At 39.6% G+C, this 19562-nt stretch overlaps 2 protein-coding genes across 8 annotated transcripts; one reads left to right on the top strand and one right to left on the bottom strand.

Moving 5' to 3' along the window:
* Nucleotides 1–952: 952 nt before the first annotated feature.
* ptges3a (prostaglandin E synthase 3a (cytosolic)) lies at nucleotides 953–4915 on the bottom strand. The gene is made up of 8 exons (XM_084367223.1): nucleotides 4768–4915; nucleotides 3766–3879; nucleotides 3441–3510; nucleotides 3254–3352; nucleotides 2833–2922; nucleotides 2686–2742; nucleotides 2533–2560; nucleotides 953–1926 (listed from the first exon to the last, which is right to left on the bottom strand). Coding segments are annotated over exons 1-8 (480 nt in total). The 5' UTR covers nucleotides 4770–4915; the 3' UTR covers nucleotides 953–1906.
* Nucleotides 4308–18887, top strand: dtx3 (deltex E3 ubiquitin ligase 3). 7 transcript variants are annotated; one of them, XM_084367210.1, is made up of 6 exons: nucleotides 4308–4620; nucleotides 13179–13592; nucleotides 13809–13850; nucleotides 14265–15067; nucleotides 16552–16769; nucleotides 16981–18887. In XM_084367210.1, the coding sequence occupies exons 3-6, from the start codon at nucleotides 13838–13840 to the stop codon at nucleotides 17054–17056; spliced, it is 1110 nt and encodes a 369-aa protein (XP_084223336.1). In that variant the 5' UTR covers nucleotides 4308–4620; nucleotides 13179–13592; nucleotides 13809–13837; the 3' UTR covers nucleotides 17057–18887. The 7 variants fall into 7 exon arrangements, with proteins under 7 accessions (XP_084223336.1, XP_084223335.1, XP_084223337.1 ...); XM_084367209.1 differs by lacking the exon at nucleotides 4308–4620 and adding an exon at nucleotides 4997–5066; XM_084367211.1 differs by lacking the exon at nucleotides 4308–4620 and adding an exon at nucleotides 12906–12921.
* The last annotated feature ends 675 nt before the right edge of the window (nucleotides 18888–19562 follow it).

Here is a 19562-nt window from a genome sequence, read left to right as displayed (position 1 = left end):
TTTCACTCAATACCAATGATGTGTGAGATTAAATATAATCCTACAAGCAGTCCCTTTTTTTTCAGAATGTATCTGTAATCTAATTACATTTTGTTTCTGTAACTTTAATGCAATACAGTTACGTTTATTTTTATTTTATCCTAGTTGCATGTATTCTGTTATTCTCCCAGCCTGGTCCTCAGATTACAGTTTTGCACAAAACAGTGTTTGATTATTTTGTTCCCCCTCACTGACATTAATTGTGCTGGGATGGGGTCTCTTTGTGGTCAGCAGGAACAATTACAGTGCCGAACAAATATTTCAATATACTGTACATATTGGCATGTCAGTACTTCTGAAGTCAGACTTGGAAAAATGTGAACCTATTTTCTGAACCTTGTTTGATAGCGAGACACAAGTAGTATAAACATTTACTGAAGTACTGCACTCACTGTACATTTTTAAGCTACTTGAGTATTTCTATTTTCTACCACTCCATACTTCAACTGCACTACATGTCAGAGAGAAAAATTCCACATTTATTTGTTAAATTCGGTTTGTTACTTTGCAGATTCAAATACAAAATTTCATCAACACATAAATTATGATAAATTATGATGGACTGAGGTTAAGTAATAAAAAAGTTGGTCATATCTTTACCAGATGAACATTAAAGTGATGTGAACATTAATGTATCTTTAATTATAATCCAATAAAAAACATTATTCGGAAATGGCACATTCTGCACAAACACTTCTACTTCTGGCAGTTTTATATTTTAGTTAGTAGTTTTGTGCTACAATAAGTAGTTGTACTTTTACCTTACTGTACTATATGAGTACTTCGTCCACTTCTGCGGAGACCACATTCCCCCTACAATACTCAATAATCCCTTCCTTAGTGTGTTGTATCTCTACACTGCAATGATGAGTTCAACTTTGTTTTTGAAAAAGTGACGCTTCAATACTAGGCCTTATATTCAGTGGTGTGAAAGAGTTTATTAGAAACGTATACCCAAACTCCCACAGCATAAGACAAACGCAAAGGTGTTCAACACATGTTGAATCCAACACACAAGCTTCCAAAACATATTCTATCTGATTGACAAACATTTATAACCTGTATTGTTTAAACTATCTGGGGAACTCTTGGTACACTACATAGGATCTCTGCATTCGCCTCTGGAAGAAAATTAATATATGTACTGGCTACAATGTGCAATATTTTGTACACTGGCATAGAGAAACAAACTTTTCATAAAGACACAATGACTTCATGAAGAGTTCTCACTGCTTCAATGCCATAATCTCAAAACAAGCTGTAAGTTGCACAAGCATCATCTGTTTATTTTTAAATGCTGAAATGTTTTAAAAAAATTAAATTTGTGTTAAATAGTTGCAGATGTTGGCATACATTGGAAAACCCATTTTAAAGCAGGACTCCTGCTTTTTAAATTAACAAACAAAATAAGTGCAATTTACAATACAAACATTAAAGGGGAAAAATCTGTCATTAAAAAAATCTACTTTTTTGGAAAATAGGCATTTTGAGTTATTTTTTCACTTCATTAGAAATCACAATGTTCAATACATAACCTGACATCGCAAAGAAAAAAAACAGAGAGGGTGTAAGACATCAGCACATCCCATTACAGTCATTTGAGTCAATGAACAATAACATTTTCATTTGAACAGAATTGTCCATGCAGAACAGAACAGCAAAGCACAGCACTGTATGTCGCAATGGATCTCTGTGCATGTCTGTAACCAACAGTCACTCCCTGTCACCCCCTTGAGGGGTTCCCGCTTTGGAAACTGCGTAGAGAGATGAGGTTTCTTCTCCAGCATGGCTGCCAACTCATGTCTAGTCTGTCTTCAACTGACTCACAACTTGCTTTGTTTACTACTGAGGTGGCATCCATATTCATCTACTCAAGGTCGGGCATTTCTGGAAGAGAAGAGAATGAGTGTGAACATGTGATTAGATTTAAATCTAATCATTCACCTATTAGTACTGATATAAAAAGAAAGACAAAATAAGGCAATTAAAGGTAGTTCATAAGAAATTAAATGAAAGTGATTAGACTACTACAAAATAAGGTCCCACTGGCTTTTGGATAGAGTGCAACCACATCCAAACTAAACTGTCTTATTTAAAAGGTGTTAGTGGTAACATTCAGCCACTAAATGTTTCCACTTTACCTCCACCATTGCAATGACGTTACAAAAACGGTGTTTGAATCACCTGCCCCCTCAACTTGCCAGTTTGTTGCACCAGAAGACGATGCTAATGCTAGTGAACGGCTCAGTCGTTTTACTTTTTCTTTTTCTTTCCTTCACGAAACAAAGATACCATCTGACTCTCTATAATATTGTCTGACAAACCTTGCTTGAAGCTGGAAACAACTCTCAGACTTTCCTTAAATTGTAATCACCATACTCTCATATGTCATGTGATGCTATTTAACAGATCCTACAAAGCATTATGATTGTACAGCACTGTCTCCAACTCCATATGATCTAATGACTATCCATTTAAATCAATAGTACTTACTTTCATCGTCACTGTCTGCAGAATCACGCTGCAAAACACGACAAACACTTCATTCACACAACAGTATCATCAAGTAAATTTCACTTGTTTGAAAACCCTGTCTCCGTGGTAAAGAGTCACATCCTTTAAGTACTAAATGTATTAAAAACCTACCTCTTCTTCTGGAGCATCTAAATCAGGTAGATCATCTCCTCCCATGCTGTTCATCATCTGTAAATCACAGGAGGCAACAATCAACACTACAGCATATCTGGATATATACACTCACATGTTAGGCACTGCGTTCAGCATGCTGCTTACCTCTGAGAATTTGTCAAAACTTGACAAGTCCTCATCTGAGTCATCTTCCCAGTCTTTCCAATTAATGAAATCCACACTCAGCCAGTTGTTCTAAGAGAAGATAGATTCAAGCGTATAAGTGAGGCAATATTTAACACGTCATCGGCTTCCTTCAGCCGTTTATCAATATTGATATTTAGTTTACCATTTTTACCAATTTTGATATGTGGTATTTAGGATGAAACAGTCAAGAATTTTTTGGTTTTCTTTATATCTAGTTTAAAAAATGACCTACCAGCTTTGCAAGATTTATTTTCACATTAACGGCAATTAAAATGGCAATATCTGGTTTGTAACAAGTTTGTACCTGAGCTGCCAAGTGAATAACATCTGTGGACTGAAAAGGTTTTTCCCCCCCTTTTCTTTAGAGAATGAAAGTTACCTTTGTCTTGTCTTTGGTAAGTCGTGGCCATGCCTTTCCAGCCTCTGCTTTTCGTAAACAACACAACACAGACCTATCAGTGCGTTTGTGTTTGGATTCCTGCATGGAACAGAGGGTTTGATGAAGCCATTGAAGGAATTTTAGCACATAGTAAAACTGCAACTATGTCTACAGGTGACACACATACTTTGGGGTCAATCTCCCCAAACAGCTCCACTGTATTCTGGTGTTTGATTTTATCTGCTCCACTGACACAGCTGTAAGATGGAAAGAAAAGAAGCCATGATATTTCCTTTACAAACAGCAACAGTGAGTGAAAACAAAGAGCTTATTTGAGTTTTTATAATTTTTTTTCATATACTATAACGCAGATCCCATTTTGCCCAAAAGCATCTTAAGGATCATCCTTTCTTTAAGATGAGTCTGGGAAATGGGGCCATGGTCATGGTTTGCCTTGAGTATAAGAAAATTCTAACTGTATAACTATTTAACCTGTTATAAATGCAACTCACCTGAAAATAACTTTGGCGGTGTCAAAACGAACTTGCACATCTTTACTGTCCTCCACGCAGAAATCTACAAAAACAGTGTCTCGTCTGTCATACCACTTAGCTGTTGCAGGATGCCTAATGACAAAAGAATACAAAGAAGGAATAAATGACAATCCAACAACACACATGCTTCGTTTTAATCCGACATGGTAATTATTCAGGCTTGATAATACAGTGGGGTACATTATGTTCACAGCCAGGGGTGGTTGTTCTGCTCTGGTGGCCCACGTGTATGTGGTGCAGTACATTTGGGGTCACGTTTAACTCATGTTGACGGCAGCTTCATTCATTCACAGACACTCTGAAATATCCTTCACCTATTTACCCAATTAAAACCAATAACTGTTCCCTCAGAAAAGCTTTCATCACAATGGTGCACCTGCTAACAATTTACTATAGAAAATACACATATCTGAACATTAATTTGATTGTCATACTTAAGGTGATAACGCTAATGCACCATTCTTCGTAAGTTGAATGGTTATTTGGTTGTCAAACACAGCAAGGTGAACATTTTTTTGAGTGGATTAGGGCATCTTGTATAAATCATCATTAGCTAACGCTAGCTTAAGTGAACTCTTCCGAGCTAATCATGACACCATGCTTTTTCCAGTGCTAACCATAAACGTTACCCTTGCCGTGTTGGTTGACATTAGCCTGCTAGCTAGCGATAACTGAGCTCATGCAAGGCGCGTTGACAAAACTAGCAAGGTGTTTATCAGCTTATGTGACACAGTGGTGCCAAATTAAATTACACTTAAGGAAAGCTGTCGGTGGATTTCACGATGTGCTGTGCCTTTTAGTCTTGACTGTCGTGTAAGTATGAGTGCAACACTGAAGCTAACTCGTGTGCTTAGCTCAGTAAGCTAATCTTAGCTGGTTGATCCGCAGAATACTACATTGCCACGACTTTTAGCTTGTTCGCTACGGCCGTTAACGACTACATAGTAACCCAGGACTTACATCTTTTAGCAATTAAACTCCCTCGTCGGACCACGATATAGGTAATAGTGCTACCTAGCTGCAGTACCCGGCAAAAACGAACTGAAACCTAAACAGTTAACTCAAGCGTTTGCAACAGATGCACTGGTGTCTCTCCAAACATCGCGTGTTTTTGCCAGTTCTCTCGTGACGTGGGGAGCGTGGGCACGGGATCTCAGCAGAGCGAAGCCGTCGGAGAGTTCTAGAACGAGCGCGCTCCATGAGCAGCACGAGGGCTCCACCAGCAGACCTGTCAGACGCACTACCTGATGATGACGACGGTGAGGGCGAGAGTGCAGCCATGAAAACGGCACTGACTGTTTCAGTAATGACACAAGTGTGGGGGGAATATTCAGATTCACGAGCTCCTTCAGTCGTGAAGTTAATAGGCTTTCGTGGCATGACATTTGACACGTGTTGCCAAAGCACCGTTTCAATAAAGACAAGGAAGAAAATTTACAAAGAAGTAAGGCGAATTACAATATTAGTTTATCTTGTTGTTCTAGTAATAATTAATAGAATACAATAGATAATTGCATAGATAAATATAAAGTAGGCTACATACTTAAACATAAAAAATAATAGTAAATAATAAAGTATGTATTTGCTTCAATATCAATACCACGCTGCAAAATACACTACAGTCTTGAATTGAAACAATACACTTGAAGTAAGTACTTACCAAATTACAGTGTTTGTAAACAATAACTTCCGGGTAGAGAACCCCTAAGCTAATATTAGCTTACATACAATGTGGCTGTCTTTATTCATGATGTTGATGATGTGATTATGATGTATACATCGAATTCATCTAAGATGCCTGTTTGATGCTTTGATATCTCATTAATAACGTCACTTTTATGCCCTCTGCGATTAGTCTTTTAAATTCTCTGTAGATGTTTTTTATTTTATTTTGCTGTTTTTTGTTTTTTATTCTATTAATCGATGATCAAACTGTTTACTAACATCTTCTATTTATTATAGATTTCTTTACTCCACTGAACTATTTGGCATATCTTATTTTATTCTTCTTTTTATTTATTACTCATCTATCTTTGTGTCCACATCTATGTTTTAGAACACTCTTTTATTCCAGATTAGTTGCCTTTACTAGACAACTGAGTGGAAACGTGTTGCCTTAAACCACTTAAGTTTTTACACAAGGTGAAAGTAAACAGGTCTAGTTGTACAAACTTAGACACATAATTAAATGTAGTAGACATATTTAGTTTACATTAATAGGCTTTACTCAAAATCATTAGTTCACATAAATGACTTCTTTCAGGAGTCTAAATTTTACAAAATAACTATCTTAAATAAAATAAGATTGATCTATAAAGACGTATCCTGTAATTTACAATCCTTCAACTTACTGATAGTTACTTTATTCCAGTATTTGTGCACAAATAAAACCAATTTCATCATATTTTCACCTAATTGTAAAAAATTGATTGGGTCAAGACTGAATTCAATAATCACCTTTACCATGATAAGCGATGTTTTAATAATGTTAATGTCTTCATTATTGAAAGTAATATGTGCTTAATATATGATCATTGTACTGCATAGTTCATCTGATTAGTGCAAACAACCAATTTAATTCTGCAATGGCACAGAGGTTTCACAAAAACATAAAAGAATAATTAACAAGCGCTCAAAAGTTTAATTTACTAAATTACTAAATTACATTACTAAATCTGTGTTTTTCAGTGTATGTGTGCAAGGCAAGCTGTTCAAACAAATTGCAGGGATTAATAAAGTTGTCTGAATCTTAATCTGACAACTTTCCATAATGTCAGTTTGAAGACCTAACTTACCTGTTTGGCCACAGACTAAAGAAATGGACAGCTTCAGTTGACCTCAAACTAGCAGTTAGCCTAAGATGTTGTTGTGGGGTCGATATCAAAGACGCTAGCAGGAAAATCAGATAGGTCAGACCATCGTGTTTTGTGGTTTATCTTCACAGGTTACCGTTATGGCTGAAAATGACAACAGAAATCAACAAGTTTGACGATTTCACATACCCCCACAATGCATGTCAACTGGCAGTTTTCTACCCTGAAGTGACTGTTGCGCGCACAACGTCACAGTTTTTTCTGTCTGTAAGTAGGCCTACTCAATGCAGAACAATGGTCCTTGTGTGCACTACAATATTTGCCTCTGAATTTAGTGGAGTAGAAGTATAAAGTGTAATGGAAGCATAGCCTGAAACACAGCCTAAAGTACACATGCTTCAAATTAAACTTTCACACTTGCACAAATTCATTTCCAGGTTCCTTTAAAGGTGTATTGTGTCAGAATTGGCCACCTGTTAAATTCATACTCCAAAAAAATAGAGGTTAGCATATTACCAGGGTAAGGGGAAATTAACTGTAGCTGCCATTAGCCATCATTTAGCGGTTTAGCTTGCGGTCCAGACTGGGACCTCAGAGCACCAGGGGAGTGTTGGCAGGAAGCGGTGCCATAACACAATGTCAAACCTGTTGATAATTATATCATATATCACATCATAAGTGGCTTTTGGCAAGTTGAGTGGAACCAGATACACAGTCTACAGTTGCTGATTCCAGTCTTGGAGCCATCACTTTGGTTCATTTTTCAATTTGTCGCCATCCTTAATGTCAGAAGCAAATGTTTCTCTTGGTTAAGTCAGTGTTGAGAATTTGAGCGTTACAAGTGATTAATGATGTGTGCTCCATTTATTGCCATGCAAAACAGGCAAAGAGTGTAAGGTACTTATTTTATTGCTTCTAATCCCTGCCTCAATCAAGAAATCATGATCTGGAGAAGCATTAATGAGAAAAAATAGAAGAAGAAAAAATAGGTAACGATGACTCCCTTGTGAGATCTCCGTTACAATATGAGTAAGACTACAGAGGAACATAAATGAGACTACAGGTTCGTTCATGAGCTGCAGGTCAGCAATAGAATAACTGTTGCTGTTTATTAAAAAAAATACTTTGACAGCATCATGGGTGCAGCAGAATATTGAGGGTATTTTTCTGCATTTGGAGATGATGATGAAATAGACACAAGGCTCCTGTTTGTGGTTATTTTCTCTAAAGAGACAAGCACAGATGCAGTGGTGGAAGCCAAGGTATCTCCCTTCACAACTTGTTTATTAACAGATGCCTCCTTAGCATTGCTCTCAGCCATAATATCAGAGTGAAGTTCGGCTTTATCAGTTTTGGCCCTCATAGGAATGGATGCTGTCAAATGCACCTGCCAGACAGAAGACTTTAAAAGCAAACATGGGAAGCTCTAGCTGCTGTCACTTTGGGAGCAGCTTCAAGCAGTTGGACTTGGACAAGAGGGAGAAAGTCGAAGACGAGGTGTCACCAATATGAGGCTTGGCAGCTGTCGATAGAGCATGTGGAACAATAGAGGGAATGCAGGAGAAGAGAGCAGCACCATCAAATGAGTGGGAAATGTTCTCTGTGAATTGAGCTGTTGATGACAGGGGATATGATAACAATGCCAGGCTGCTTCTGAGTGTGTGGGACTTGACTGGAGATGTCAGGGAGGATGGGGGGGGGGATGAATCAGATAGTGGCACACTTTACATGCTCGGTGCAGAGGAGGGTTTAGTGGATTTGTAGAGGTGACATATACAGTAATTCTTCTTTCTTTCCAACTTTGACCACCTTGTGCCAGACATGTACCTTTCAAGAAACAGAAGTGGAGCCAAAACAGTGGCAGCAGGCCTTATGGTGGATAGTGGACACAAGGAGGGAGGGAAGACAGAGTATATCCATTTTCTGGTACCTATACTTCCACTCCATGCACTGCATTTTGGATGCAAATATTGTACTCTTTACTCAATTACATGTATTTGATCATTTAAGATACTTGTTACTTTGTAGATTTGCAGAGCCAAAGTAGCAAAAAAAAAAAAACACTGGTTCAGAAAAATGTTTAATATCAGATCTGATAATCAGTCAACCCATAGTACACGCTATATACATAAATGCAAATATATGTATAACCTACTTTTAGTTCTACTTTTGATACTTAAGTACATTTATTGCTGTAAAATGATTTTGTTGTTTAAACTGGCAATAACGTTTTCTGTTTCAACGTATCATTATAAAGTTAATGTTGGTTGCACAATGTAATGGCTACAGAATAATGCAACTATCAGTGTTTACATTGGTTCCCCATAAACCTCGCTATCAGTACATAATTTTGTTTCCAACCGGTCAGGCGTTCAACCCGGGAAAAGGAAGGTTAATATGCGATCGATTTTTTATTATAGACTAAATGATTGAATAAACTCACCTTTTGTCCTGAGTTGTTATTTGTGACTCTGAGGAAAACTGAAACAATCTAGTTGTCTTTGCAGCAGGCAACAGTAACACTGCTTGGAAATGCAGTGTTACTGCCACCTCAAGTACCTTTACTATCAGGTACTTTAAGACCTTTACCCAAGTACTTTTTGTTTGGGTGACTTTCCCTTTTACCAAAGTAATATTTTAATAAGATACCTTTACTTTCACTCAAGAATGACATTTGGTTTCTTTTTTAAAACACTGGTTAGAGTACACAGGATAACTGCTCAGTTTCATAGCCCATTTTTAAGAAGGAAGCGACGTGAAGCCCAGACAAGAGCGAAAGACAGGCCTGAGCATTACTTGTAGGATAATCTCATAAGAGTTGGTCCACAGCAAGGAAGCCAATGTGGATTTATTAAATTCCCTTATTTAGTGTCAGCTTTGGATATTATAGAACTTCTCTAAGGCAAACCAGACTAGCAGCATCAGTCTCTATGCTTATTTGATTTCTTTCACTTCATGAAAATCCACACTATCTGCCTCATAATGCTACATTTTACCAGATAGGTGTAAAGTGTTACAAGTGTGCTGTTGTCCTTGAATGATGTTGCTTGTACCTCAAAGCCACTGAAGGCCGTAGCAGCTTTACAATGATTTAGTTTCATAATTTACTTATCATTAATGAAAGGAAAGACATAAGTAAATGTAAATGACTTCTAGGAGCTTTCTGCAGCTGAAACGTGATGTAAATGAGGGATTAATTAACATCAGCTTTGCTTTTTTGCTACTAGTCACTCTGCCAGACAATAAGCCATAATCTGGATGCATCATTGTGAACTTAAAACCTAATTTCCTTCTTCAGTGTGGTCTATCTGGTAACAGTTTGCCGACTGGCCTGATTGTAATGCTGTCAAACATACTGGTGAGAATTTGGCTGTAGTATGGAAACTATTTCTGCAGCTTCAAATGGTATTACTGTAAAGAAAACAAGAAAAAAGATTGGATTGAAATGATTTTATGTGGGTTTTAATGGTTTTGTTCACATGCTCATATAAGTATCTTTACAGAAAACACACTCCATTTCCAAGATGTTGCAATCCTTCACTTTCCAAGGTTTCATTGGAGACATATGTGCTTTAAATAGATAAGAGACTTGACCGTGATGATGTAATTCAGAGACAAATACAGCTGCTGTACATACAGTGACTAATCAAACAACCATTTGGACACTATAACGGCAGCCATGAGGGGCTGTTCAGGGCTATGACTTCATTTTCTGAGTCATTGCTGAATGACCCACACTCATGTTACACTTGATGCAAATGTAACAACAATCAATAGGCCTAGAGAGTCCCTAATTTGTTACTGTTTGGTACTGTCATATGACAGAAATCCCCCTCGTAAGCACTGATTTATAGCTTAAAGAGGTAGTTTCCAGAGTTATTGACTTTATTGTCCAGCACAAATAGAAGAGACCTATGTGACAGTTTTTACTGTGGATTTTCCCTCTGTGTATGGCTACAGTAAAATGGTTGAGTATTAGACGTCTTGAATAAGTAGTGCTTTCAGAAAAAATAGGTGACATATATACCTACCTTAAATTAACTCAGATAAAAATAAACTGTGACCTTTATGGTCTGACTGACTTTGGTGTCCCCTGACTTTTATACTGAGGTAATGTTGATTTGGGCCAACTAACTTACATAACATAAATGGGCTGTGCTTTCCTGCTGTAACTGGAGAATGACTGAAACACCTCAGCGGTTTTAATCTAACTTTTTTACCATAATGAGTAGGACCAACAGATGTTGTACATCTCCAGAGGTAAGCTGAGGAAGTTTAGCTAAATTCAAGGTTTTTGATTATATTTAAATGAAGAGACAATATAATCACAGAATGAAATGCATTTGGGGAAATTATGTGAAATGCAGTGTGTGATGTTTGCTGGTCTAAGCTCCTCAGGCAGAGCGATCCAAAGTCTGTGGACCCTGACAGCCAGGGCCAACTGTCACATCAGCAAATCCTTAATCTAACCAAAAACCCAAATAGATGTGGAAACAGATTATACTGTGGTTTCAGTGAAAGCCTTCACGGTACATGCTGCACTGGCTGCAGACTGGAGGGGGATTTCTAACTTTTCTGATGCCCTTGTGTCAGTGTGTTTTAATTGGAAGAAGAAAAACTGAACAATCCTTTTCTTTTTCTATTGAAACCAATAAGAATCATTAGGGATCACTGATTTCACCTTGCTTTATACTGTTAAGGTTGATCCATTACAGAGATTGCTATGAATCAGTAATTCCTTATCATGACTTTGTAGGTGTTGAAGGTTTTGAGACATATTTTCAGTTTCCTCTCAAATGAGGTCACTTTAATACAGCAACTATCTCTGAGTCAAACTCAGCTTTACAGCGCTGCAATAAGTTAAAAGCAGCAGGATGGAGACTGTGCTGGTGTCGGGCCCATCCCTGTGATTCCTATATTTTATTCAAACAGCCAACCCAAATGACTTCGCTCCCATACACATTTTTTACTCTTATCTAAATTATTTGTTCCTTTCAAGGGTCTGTGCAGAAATAGAGTAGACTGACATTGCTGACTGAAGGATCTCTTGAACGCTGCAGTCTTAGTGAAGAAATTATTTTCTCATCAGAAGTACCCTCTCATTCATTAAATATCGAGACTTAGAGCACAAAGCAAATAACCTTGGTGTCAAAACACTATAATTAATCGAGAGAAAAATACTAATATGTTGGTTACAGCAGCGCAAATGTGCTAATATTCTGCTTGTCTCAGTTTCATTTGTAAACTGAGTACTTTACTGTTTGCTGTTGGTCAAACAAAATAGGCAATTTAAGACACAAGTCTTATTAGATGTGATTGGGATAGACTCAATGATCAGTTAACTGATGAATCAATAATGAAAATAAAAATGTAACATATTTATTATTATTATTATTATTATTATTATTATTATTATTATTATTATTCCCCTTCTGCAGGAAGGATAGCTAAAACTTTATTGTGATCAAATGTTTCTTTATTTTTCCAATACTGGAGGTTTGGATGAGTCTGACAGCAAATCATCAGCCTTCACATACATTTCTTATACTCGACATTGATCATTTTAATCCAACTATACAAGCACAGTCCTCTTGTTTATCCACATATAATGTAAAAATGATCAACTCCCTGGCAAAAAAAAACTGTTTTCCCTCCTTCCTTCCTTCCCCCACACTAAATGGCACATGGGTCATCTGAGAACAAATCAAATCAAATCAATTTTATTTACATAGCCCAAAATCACAATCACATTGCCTGTACACGGGCGACGCTGTCAGGAAAAACTTGCAATGAATCCCCCCCAAAATGAATAAATAATTGAGTAAATGATATAAACATATAGGAAACATCAGTTATAAATGAAGTCTGAGCATTGAACATTCAATATCATGTGCAATGTTACCTTTTAATGTTTCTCAATATAATTGTATAAACTACCTCTTGTATTTTAGTTTTTCTTGTCGTTTACTTATTTTCTTAAAGGTATCTTATTTTATTTTTAGTGTTCTGCTTGGCAGTGATGTTACCATTTACTCACTTTAACACTTTTTTTATTGCAAGTCTTTGTATTTTGTTTTGTATATTACTGTAATTTTGAGACACTCTGGCACAAGGATTTCCTTCAGGATTAATAAAGTTATATTTATTCCAGCCAACAGTTTTTTTTTGTTTTTTTTTAAAAAAAAGCTGGAGTTTAGATCCAAACAATGCGTCCTGTCTGTCAGAGATGTCAGTGTCGACATCACAGCTGTCAGTAAGTCGGAGCACCGTGAAAGACTTGATTTGCATGTGAACTGAATGAGTGGGTATTCCCTGGATGACGCGTGGGCTGCACACTTGTGTACATTGAACTCGGCGTTATCATTAAAGCTGTTAATCACGTCAGAAGCATGATTCACTCACAGCATTAACAAACAAAAAAACCCCCCCAAAAAAAGAAACAGCCACCATTTGTTGGCCAATCGTGTCTGCTCAGTGACGAACTTCCTGGTCACATTTCCTCGTAGGTCCCCACTAGTCCCCCCTCATTATTAATGTGTATGTTTGCTCCTGCAACAGGGGAGGAGGACGCGGAAAGGCTGAAAACGAGGAGAAAGAGCAAATAACCTGCGTGGAGGGAGATATCACATAAAGCCAAGCGTGGTGGGAGCCAGATAAGAAGAGGGACTGCTGTTTACTCGGTGTGTTAACGCCGAGCCCAAGGACGGACGAGGAAGGCAAACACAGGCGAGACTTGGGGGACGAAGTGCAGGGCTTTGGATGGCATTTGCCGGGGCCAGGGAGGGGCTGCTGTGGACCTAAAGGAGATATGAGCCGGGGGGTACGTCTGGATATCATGTCTTGACTACAAAAGACGTATTATCCGCGGATAAACTGCAGCAGCACGTCAGAAATAAAGGCCTCCCCTGATGGAGAGCTGGGCTCTTTAATCCAGCGACTGACGGGCAGCGACGAGCTACGGCAAAGGGTGAGGTACGGAAGTAATCAGGGCTGAAAACCACTTAGCTAAATGTTGACGCCAAGTCTATCAAATGCGAAGCTAATGTTGCGAAATTGCCCAATTTCCCCTTGTTGCCGCTGCTGCTGCTGCTGCGGAGGATGTCTCAGTGTGAACACCTCCTCGCGGCTGTGATAACGTTTGTTTCAGCCCTTCAGTTTCTCTTCTTCCTCTCTCTTTCTGCTCAACAGGACGCTTCATTCGCAAATTGAAGGGATTTATGGGATCACAAGGTAACCTTTCGACCCGAACAAGTGTCTTTCTTGTGTTTGCTTGCGGCTGTCACTTGGTTTTAACGTGGTCCGCGTGCGATGGGGCTTTAGCTTCCTTTGTTTACAGTCTGCATCTGGGAACAGCTGATACGTCCTCAGCAATGCCGCGATACTGCCTGCTGTGTGTGTCTTTGACGCGCTGCAGCAGCCGCGAATGGCTTCCCCCATGCACAGGTGTTAGATTTACTTTGCAACTGGAATAGATGGCATGTTGCTTTTCACACGCAGGCCACTGTAGAAAAAAGAGTAAACAAACACTGTCACCATTCATTCCCCATGATGCATTTAAAAATGGCAACATGGGTCTCAGCGTGCAACTTCTTCTACCAGATGCGTGTTAGTTCGGTGCTGACTTCTTGTGCTTCTCTTTTGCAGTTTCTTCTGATGAGATGAGTGTGCGTGCTGGCCAGGGCAGTGATGAGGTACTGGTTTCACAGGCGGTGTGGGATTACCTGGCTGCAGCTGGGCGGCCCTGGCTCATTGACTTCCAGCAAAAGCAGGGGATGAGCGCTGGTATCATTAGGCGAGGAGAAAGGGGGGGCTGCTGCGCCGTGAGGCTGCAGCCGGTGGAAGGCTCCAGGAGCTCTGGAGCTGGCGTGATGGATGGACCCATCTCCAGCGAGACACGAAAAGCCTTCATTGACTTATGCCGCTGTGCCCGCAAAGAAATGAGCAAACAGGAGGGGGGACCCAAGAGGAAGAGGGCTCTGCTTCCCTGTGTGGGAGTCCTGGAGCCAAACGGAGAGGGGAGCCTGCTTCAGCCTCCACCTCCCCAGCCTCGGCGCTCCCAGAGACAGCAGCAGAGGTTCAGGAAGCCTGCTGATGAGGAGGCCTGCGCCATGCTCCATGAGGCAGCCCAGAGGAAGGACATGGACTCCAGCTTGGCTTCTCACAGTGAGGCAGAGGACAACAAAACTTGTTCAATCTGCATGGGGGACATAGTGGAGAAGACAACCCTGGAGAGGTGTGGCCATTCGTTCTGTCGCTCTTGCCTGGATCAAGCCTTTAAGGTGAAGAAAGCGTGTCCTGTGTGTCGGCTGGTGTACGGCCAGTTGATTGGGAACCAGCCCGCTAATGGTACAATGATCGTAGAGCGAGATCCTGATCTGGAGCTTCCTGGCCATGAAGGCTACGGGTGTGTCTGCATCATCTACAGCTTCCCTCCTGGCCTGCAGGCGGTGAGTAGACCAACATGAATGCCACTCAGTGTTGCTGGAGTAACATTGATTATCATTTATGAGTGTAAAGAAACTGATAGTTGTTCTGGATATACTGTAAAGATTGTAAAGACTGTAAAGTCTTCCTTTCTGTCCCCGACTGATCTGTAGTTGGTTGACACTCATATAATCTTTACCTTCCCCTCAGATCTGAGTCACCCAACCAGCAAAACTTAAAACACAGGATCTGAACTAGCTGCTGATGATTTGTATAACGGCAATAAAAAAGCCTGTATTTGTGGTTGATAGCTGGCAAAGACAAAAGACATCTCACTTTTTTATCACTGTAACATACTCTTATTTTGTGAATTGATTCCAAATTTGTTTACATTAAGTGTTGCTCACTAAAACACCTACCGATACAGATTTTTGGGATTTGTTGGCTGATATACGGTCTTTTTTTTGTAATGATCCCTCAAATGTGGTTGTCAAACACTTGTGACATAGATATGTAATGGAGGCAGGATGTTTTACAACTAAACAATAAACTTTATTGGCTCTAGTACACTGAAACTGTAAACTTCACTGAGAATGTCATAATAAAGGAGACTTTATTAGACTGTTTTTGCGATCTTAAGTACTTCCCCTGACATTATTGTAAACTGAACTTTATGAGAAAAGTCAGGGGTCTTCCCCTTTAACCAGGACATTGATAGCTTGCATGTGTAAATGTCCAGTCGACATCAGAAGTAGCCTTTATCTGTTAAAGGGGAACTACCGTTTCTTACAACCTGGACCTTATTTCTAGCATAAAATACGATCATTTACTCACCCAGATAACTTTGGTGCCATTTGAAGTCGTTCGGACGAAATTAGATCCAGTGGAGCGCTGCGTATATCCATATAATGCGAGTGATCCGGGCACCGAAGCGCAGCCTCTTTGAGCATTATCTGCCGCGAAACTAGTTCATTTCACCAATATTTTGTTATGATACGCTAGTGCTATTCCCCTCTGAGTCCGCCTGTTGCCTGTTATCAACATCCGGGGTCTGTAGGGTGACCTACTACCACCTCTGACCTGGATGATGTCATCTCTGAGCTGCGCGCGCACCCGCGACAGCCGGCTTGTTTACCTGTAGCTGCTACTGCTAGTTTGACCCCGGATGTTGATAACAGACAAGCCCGGACTCGGAGGGGAATAGCACTAGCGTATCGTAACAAAATATTGGTGAAATGAACTAGTTTTGCGGCAGATAATGCTCATAGAGGCTGCGCTTTGGTGCCCAGATCACTCGCATTATATGGATATAGCGGTGCTACACTGGATTTAATTTCGTCCAAACGACTTCAAATGACACCAAAGTTATCTGGGTGAGTAAATGATCATATTTTATGCTAGAAATAAGGTCCAGGTTGTAAAAAATGGTAGTTCCCCTTTAATATAAAGGTTTAAGATCCACAGATCTGATTAAACTGAACTTATTTAACTCCTTTGTTGCCAACAGCCAGAACACCCCAACCCAGGAGTTCGGTACCCAGGAACAGACCGTGTGGCCTACCTCCCTGACAGCCCTGAGGGGAACCGTGTGCTGGGCCTGCTGCGCCGGGCCTTTGAGCAGCGCCTTATCTTCACCATCGGTACCTCCATGACTACGGGCATGCAAAATGTCATCACCTGGAATGACATTCACCACAAGACCTCAATATGGGGCGGGCCCCGCTGGTATGTATGGTCTTCGGTGGTTTGATTCAGTAATAACCTCAACAACCTCCTTTAGAGGTGTGGTGGCAGATAAAATGGCTCAGTAAAGACTGACAGATCTAATTCAAGTTCCTGGCATGAAATTCTACCAGTTGATGTGCTTTGCTAGGGGGCACTATTGCTGCCTGAGCTCATACAGATGCAGTGATGGCTGTTTTATTTCTCCTGACAGTTTTGGCTACCCAGACCCCACTTACCTGGTGCGAGTGACAGAGGAGCTCAGAGAGAAAGGCATCACAGCTGACTGACAGCATGAAAATCTCTTCCAAGACTTTGTAGGACTTTCTGAGCGTCCTTGCGGTGGACCTGACTCGGCTCCAGGTTGTGCTCTGAGACTGCCCTTCCCTTAAAGGACGGCTGAAGACGAGGCCCTTAGCAGACAGGCGTCTGATGCTGCAGCAGAGCCCATTCACTCCACTAGTTGTTTCTCTGTTTGTTCATTTTTCCTCCAGAGTTCGGCTTAATCCAGTGCTACATGTGGAAGAAAATACTCTGAGTGCAGTGCATTCTTGTATTACACGGTCCTCTACCTGTCACTGTTGGCAATAGGACAGATATCTGATGCACTTATTTAAGGCGTGTTGGAATTCATGGTACTTATATATTATTTAGGAAATCTAAGTTTAATGTTATAGAGACAGTTTATGTTATATTAATGTTTATTTTTACTCTGGGGTTTATTTTATTTCGTACAAGCACACATTCTTTGTTTTTATCTTCCCCAGATGTGTTTGTTGAGTAAGTTAATAATTACATGTTGTAAGGATCATACTTTGGATTTATGGCAGAATAGCACTGCTTCACTTGAGAGAATTCATTTAATGAAGTTATTGCAATCTAAAGCACTCACAGGCACTTTGGTAAGGGAGTTTGTTTTTCAGTGAAGTCGCCGTCACGGTCCGTTATTTTCATTGTGAAAGAGTGCTCGGGGCAAACAGGTTCATGCAGCCGTCAGTTATTAGCTCGGTGGCTACAAGTTGATGTCAATTGCTTGAAACTCTTCATTTGCGTGTAATTATTATGTTTCCCCCTCATTTGTATTGAAAAAGGAAGAATGTCAAACTATGTCAGCACTTTTCATTACAAGCATTCGGACTTTCCCCTGGGTTTTTTCTTTTTTTTCCATCGGTCACTTCCGTTATTTCAAGGTACCTCCCAGGTGTCGAGCCCATTACCTCAGTTGTTAGGAATGTGCTCATCTAATTACCAGATTTATGACGATGTCAAATAAAAAGGGCATACAGACCACTTAAACCAAATGAAAGGCACAAAAGCTCTTTAAATATCTATGCCTCCGTCCCTGTCAGACTGGCAGATTTGCCTGCTAACGTTCTCATTTCAAATGAGGGAGCTGCTGTAAATCTGTTTATCTACATAGATGAAAAGAAAAAATGTTGCGGGAACAATTGATTTGATTTAGGGTGGGGTATTGATCTCATTTTGTTGTGCCTTTCTTATATTTACTTTTGATAAAAAAAAAATATATATATCAAGCATGATGTTCCTCATGAATAAGCAGTTCGGGCGTATTTGATGTTATTTGATAGATAAACAGCATTTTGTTTGTAGCTATACTATCTGGCTTTAAATACAAACTACACAGTACATGGAAATATGTATACTAATGTATATTAAATTAGCTTCTCCTTCATAAACATTCTTGTAGTCCAAATGCTGAAAACCCCTCAGAACTGATGAAGCTGTATGTGTGAAAGTGCTTTGCTGAGTGCAGTAACCTGCTTGGCTAGTAAATTTTTCATTAATTTGGCCAGTCAGATCCATCCATCAAATACCCTTTTATTATGTTTCCATCCCCTTTGTATTTTAGTTAAAGGGACCAACTGAATTTTTGGGACACAGGATTGTAGTTTACTAAAGCTACTGTGCAAACATTTCTATGCATTACATGACGGAGGAGGAGCCAGGAGAACGGATCGTCGGAGAGATTACACATATTACAAACTGATTGTTAAGGAAAAGTTGGAGTTTTTGCTTTTCTAATTGTGTTGATTCGTACTTTGTTGATATTCAGAATAATGTGCTTTACATTTTAATACTTGAATAAAAAGTTATGTTTGGGTTTGTGTTGGATATTCACTGTAGTCCTCAAATAAACCCGGTGCGTCACAAGCAACTGGAACCTGTGTCCATTTGGAAAGTGTCCATTTGGAGTGAGTTGGATTTGTTGACCTGAACTGTTCCCCTGAAGAATCAAAGGTTGTTACAACATTAAGATACTGAACTCTGCTAAAGCACTTTGTGCCACCTAGTGGACAACACCATGACTGTAGAGTGAACAGAGCTTGAAAACACCTCATACTATTTCCCTTATTTTACCCTATTTTGTACAATAACTACCCTGACAAATGGGTAAAGACGTGAGCTGTATTTGATTGTTTTTTAAGTACGATCATGAACAATAATGTTAAAACTTTCTCGTATATAAGGAGCGTCATTGTTAATCACTGTGAATAACTGTTTGGTATGAGGCGTCACAATGGCTAAGATGTATCAGATAAATCACAACTCCCTGATGTGAATCCATCTGGGGACATCTGTTATTATCTCCAACATTCTCTGTCTGCCTCTCTACTGTCACTTAAAGGCATACTAGTCTTTTATTAATAATAATAAAAAAATGTTAGGTACCCTTCGCAGCCACAAACAAATCACAGTTTTTGGGTGTGCCATATTGAACGTAAACGATGAATGAATTACACAGAAACACCAACGCATCACAACTGGGAGCTCAAG

Source organism: Pagrus pagrus, assembly GCF_965226575.1.
Source record: "Pagrus pagrus genome assembly, chromosome: 11".
Classification (NCBI taxonomy): domain Eukaryota; kingdom Metazoa; phylum Chordata; class Actinopteri; order Spariformes; family Sparidae; genus Pagrus; species Pagrus pagrus.
This window is presented reverse-complemented; position numbering and strand designations above follow the sequence as displayed.